At 70.7% G+C, this 4,032-nt stretch overlaps 1 protein-coding gene across 1 annotated transcript; it reads right to left on the bottom strand.

The window, feature by feature from the left end:
- Positions 1-2,636: 2,636 nt before the first annotated feature.
- On the bottom strand, positions 2,637-3,684 carry S1PR2 (sphingosine-1-phosphate receptor 2). Its single transcript, XM_009807150.2, is given in 5 exon segments — positions 2,637-2,743; positions 2,746-3,198; positions 3,201-3,436; positions 3,438-3,666; positions 3,669-3,684. Coding segments are annotated over 5 exon segments (1,041 nt in total).
- Between the last annotated feature and the right edge of the window lie 348 nt (positions 3,685-4,032).

Raw genomic sequence — 4,032 nt, 5'->3', positions numbered from 1 at the left:
TGGGCGGTACCTGTCCGGGGGCGGCCGGAGCGGGGCGGCGCGGGGAGACGCGGCCCGGAGGGGCCGGGCCGGGCGGGAGGGGCCGCCTCAGGGGGGAGCGTACCACTGCGGGGCGGGAGGGGGCGACGGGACGTACCACTGCGGGGCGGGAGGAGGAGACGGGACGTACCACAGCGGGGCGGGAGGGGGCGACGGGACGTACCACAGCGGGGCGGGAGGGGGAGACGGGACGTACCACAGCGGGGCGGGAGGGGGAGACGGGACGTACCACTGCGGGGCGGGAGGGGGATCGTGCCACGGAGAAGGGGGGGGTGACAGGGAGGGACCGCCTCAGGGGGGGACCGTACCAGTGAGGGGAGCGGGAGCGACGGGCCGTACCACTGGAGGCTGGGGAAGGGGGGGACGGGCCGTACCACTGGGGGATGAGGGGGGACGCGGGCCGTAGCACTGCCGGGGTGGGGGGGGGGGGGACAGGCCCTATCACGGCGGGCGTGGGCTGTACCACTGTGGGGAAGGGGGGGGATGGGCTGTACCATTGTGGGGAAGGGGGAATGGGCTGTACCACTGTGGGGCTGGGGGGGTGGGCTCTACCACAGAGGGGGACACGCCATAGCACAGTGGAGATGGGGGGGACAGGCTGTACCATGGCAGGGATGGGGGGGGGGGACACAGCCCGGGGTTGCCCAGCCGGGTGCAGCCCCTGGGCAGCCCTGGGGCTGCACCCGGCTGGGCAACCCCGGGCTGTGACCCCCCAGGGTGGGACCCAGCCATGGGGCGGCGGGGCCATACGGGACCCTCCGCACCCGCCACCCCTCACATGCGCACGCGACGCGGCGCAAACCCCCGGCACAGCCCCCGTGCCGGGGCCCCCCGGCCCCCCACGCCTCGGCGAGGCGACGCAGAGACCAACCAGGCCGGAGCAGCCCTGGAGCAGCTTGACCCCCCCTTTTCCCGGCCCCCCAAAACAGCCGAGTCCCGGCTCCCGCCTGGTCGTAATGAATCACAGCAGCCGCGGCCTTTCCCGCGGGATTCCCCCATCCATCACCATCCCCGCCAGCAGCTGCTCTCGGCGTTCCGGGGGGTTCCGCCGGCCAGGCTGGGGGTCCCCGTGCCCGGTGGCACGCAGCCACGGTGATGGGGAAATGGTGGAGTTTCCCCTCCCCGTCGCCTACGGAGGTGGTCGGGGCCCCGGCGCCGTGGGGGCGGCCGAACCGCCACGGGTCACTGCCGGGGCGCCCGGAGGGTGCCCAGATGGGGACCCGTCCCGACGGCGGCGGCGGAAACGAAACCCCCCCCCTCGTTTCCTCTGCACCCTCCAAGGGAGGAAATGGGGCCAAATTGGGGCATCAAAGGTTTTGGCGCCGGCACAAGCCCAAGCCGGCACCGGGGAGCACAAGGCACCGGGTTGGGGCGGTTGCAAGAGCAGGGCGGGGGGTCTGCAAGGCCGGGGGGGACACCCGTGTCCCCTCGCTTCCCCCCCAGCGCGGCCCAGGGCTTCCCCGAAATGCCGCCGCTGCCGCGGCGGGGGAGCAGCCGGAGACGGAGGCGAGGAAGCGCCTGCCGTGCCCGACGCCGCGGCATCGCCCGCCAGCGCGCGGGGAGGCGGCAAAAGCCGGGGCGAGGGCGAAGATCCGCGGCCCACGACACCACCCTTGGGTGCTGGCACCCGGGACACCGGGCAAAGCACCCGACCCCATTCCCGGGGCGGGGAGGGGGATGCTCAGCCGGGTTCTCCGAGGCTCCCGGTGGGAAAAATTGAGGAGTGTTGAAGGTGCCCACCCAGCCAAATTTGGGGTCCCCCCCGTGTCCCCGCAGCCCCGTCCCCTCCGTCCCGCCCCGACGGCGCACCAGGGAGCAGGGGGGGCTCGGTGGTCCCCGTCCCGGGCCAGGAAGGAGGCGGAGGCAGGTGGAGAAGCGCCGTTTTAATACAACCGTCGCCCCTGGGAGGGTCACTGGGGGTGGGGGGGCCCCTGGGGGGGGTCACAGGGATGGGGTGGGGCCCCGGCGGAGCCGGCCGCGACGGGGCATCCTCCCACCTCCGCGTGCCAGCACGCGGCAGGACCACGGAGCGGAACTTGAGGACGTGGGGGTCCCCGGTGTGTCGTCGTCCCCCCAGGCCCGGCTTTCCTGGCAAAGCCCCCCCGGCCCGGGCTGGAGCAGCGGTCGGAGCCACCCACGGTGCCGGGGAGCAGCCGGGGGCAGAGGATTTGCCACTGGCGCCAGGGGTGCCGCAGGGAGCCGGGCGCGGGGAGGGGCCCCAGGACCCGTCTGACAGGTCCCGCGGGGGCCCCGGGGCTCGGGCAGGGCGTGGGAAGAGCAACACGCGTGCCCGTGCCCGCGCGCACGCACACGCCGGCGCGCGCACCGGTCACGGCAATCCCGGCCAGAGTGTCGGCAACGCCGCCGGCAACCGGGGATGCCGGGAGGGATGCCCGGGAGGGGGATGCCCGAGGCGGGGGGGATGCCCGGGGTGAAGGTGCAGTTGTCCATCCGTACCTAGAAAAATGCCCACCCCGACACCGCTCCCTTCGTACCACTGCCCCGGCGGCAGGGCAGCCGTGGGGTGGCCGTGGGGTGGCCGTGGGGCTGGGCAGCCGTGGGGTGGCCGTGGGGTGGCCGTGGGGCGGCCAGGACCCCTAGACAGAGGTGGTACACTCGCGGGTGATAGGCGAGGTGGGTAACTCGTATTTCGGGGTGCAGCGGTCCAGCGAGCTGGAGGTGCGGAGCGGGAGCCCGCAGCGGCGGGGGGCTGGTCCTGGCGCCCGGCCCCGCAGCAGCACAGCACCCGCAGGAACTCCCGGCGCATGTCCTTGCTCGCAGCGTGTAGATGATGGGGTTGGCGGCCCGAGTTGAGCGTGGCGAAGGCAAAGAAATAGTTCGCCTTATAGAGGATCCGGCACGCCCGGACGGGGCAGGAGGCGTCCATCAGGAGGATGATGAAGGCCGGCAGCCAGCAGACGATGAAGGCTCCCAGGACGATGGTGACCGTCTTGAGCAAGGCCAGGGTCTGGGCGGTGGCGATCTCGGCGTGGCTGGAGCGCACGATGCAGTAGATGCGGCTGTAGAGCCCCACGATGGCGAGGAGGATGAGGGTGAAGATGGTGGTGACGAAGAGGACGTAACGTTTGGAGTAGAGGGGGAGGACGGTGGAGCAATCCCGCAGGTCGCTCATGCAGTTCCACCCCATGATGGGGAGCTGCCGATGGCGGCGGCGATCACCCAACAAGCCCCGATGAGCAGCACCATCCGACAGTTCTTGTCGCTGCTGTAGACCTTGACCTTGGTGATGGCCACGTGACGCTCGATGGCGATGGCCAACAAGCTGAAGACGGAGGCGGCCAAGGTGGCGAAGGCCGTGCCTTCCCGTACGAACCACTGCACCGGCGTCAGGTTGAAGGTGGTGGCTCCGGAGAGCAAGATGTTGGCCATGAGGCCAACCCGCCAAGAGATCGGAGAAAGCCAAGTTCCCGATGAAGATGTACATGGCCGAGTGAAACTTCTTGTTGCGGCAAACGGAGATGAGGACCAACAGGTTCTCCAGCACGATGAAGCAGCACAACACGATGATGAGGATGGACACCACCAAACGGGAGGTGGTGGAGGAGCTTTCCGAGCCCTCCTTGGTGTAGTTGTAGTGCTCCCGGATCTTCTCCGTGTTGAAGTATCCTTATAGATGCTCCCCATGGCTCCTCGCCGGCCGTGCTCCGCTCGCCGCCCGTCCCGCCAACCTCAGCGCTGCCAGGACATGGTGCCGGCCATCCCGGGCTGCGGAGACCTGCGAAATGGAAGAGATGTGGTGGAACGGCGTCGGGGGGGGGGGCACATCTGGGTGCACATCTGGTTCGGTGAGGAGAGAGGTGCAGATCCTGCCGCGCAGCATCCGCGCCGGCACGGCAGAAATGACTCAAAAAGGAATCCTGATGGCAGGTGATAAGAGATGCACCTTCGAGCTGCCCGGGGTGCGAGAGTGCGGCCGGCGGGACCGTCCTGCCGCCGCCACGGGGACACGGGGGTGGCCGGAGGTGACACCCC

This window comes from Gavia stellata, chromosome 38 (genome assembly GCF_030936135.1).
Source record: "Gavia stellata isolate bGavSte3 chromosome 38, bGavSte3.hap2, whole genome shotgun sequence".
Lineage (NCBI taxonomy): Eukaryota > Metazoa > Chordata > Aves > Gaviiformes > Gaviidae > Gavia > Gavia stellata.
The sequence above is the reverse complement of the archived record's forward strand: the minus strand, read 5'-3'. Positions and strand labels throughout refer to the sequence as shown.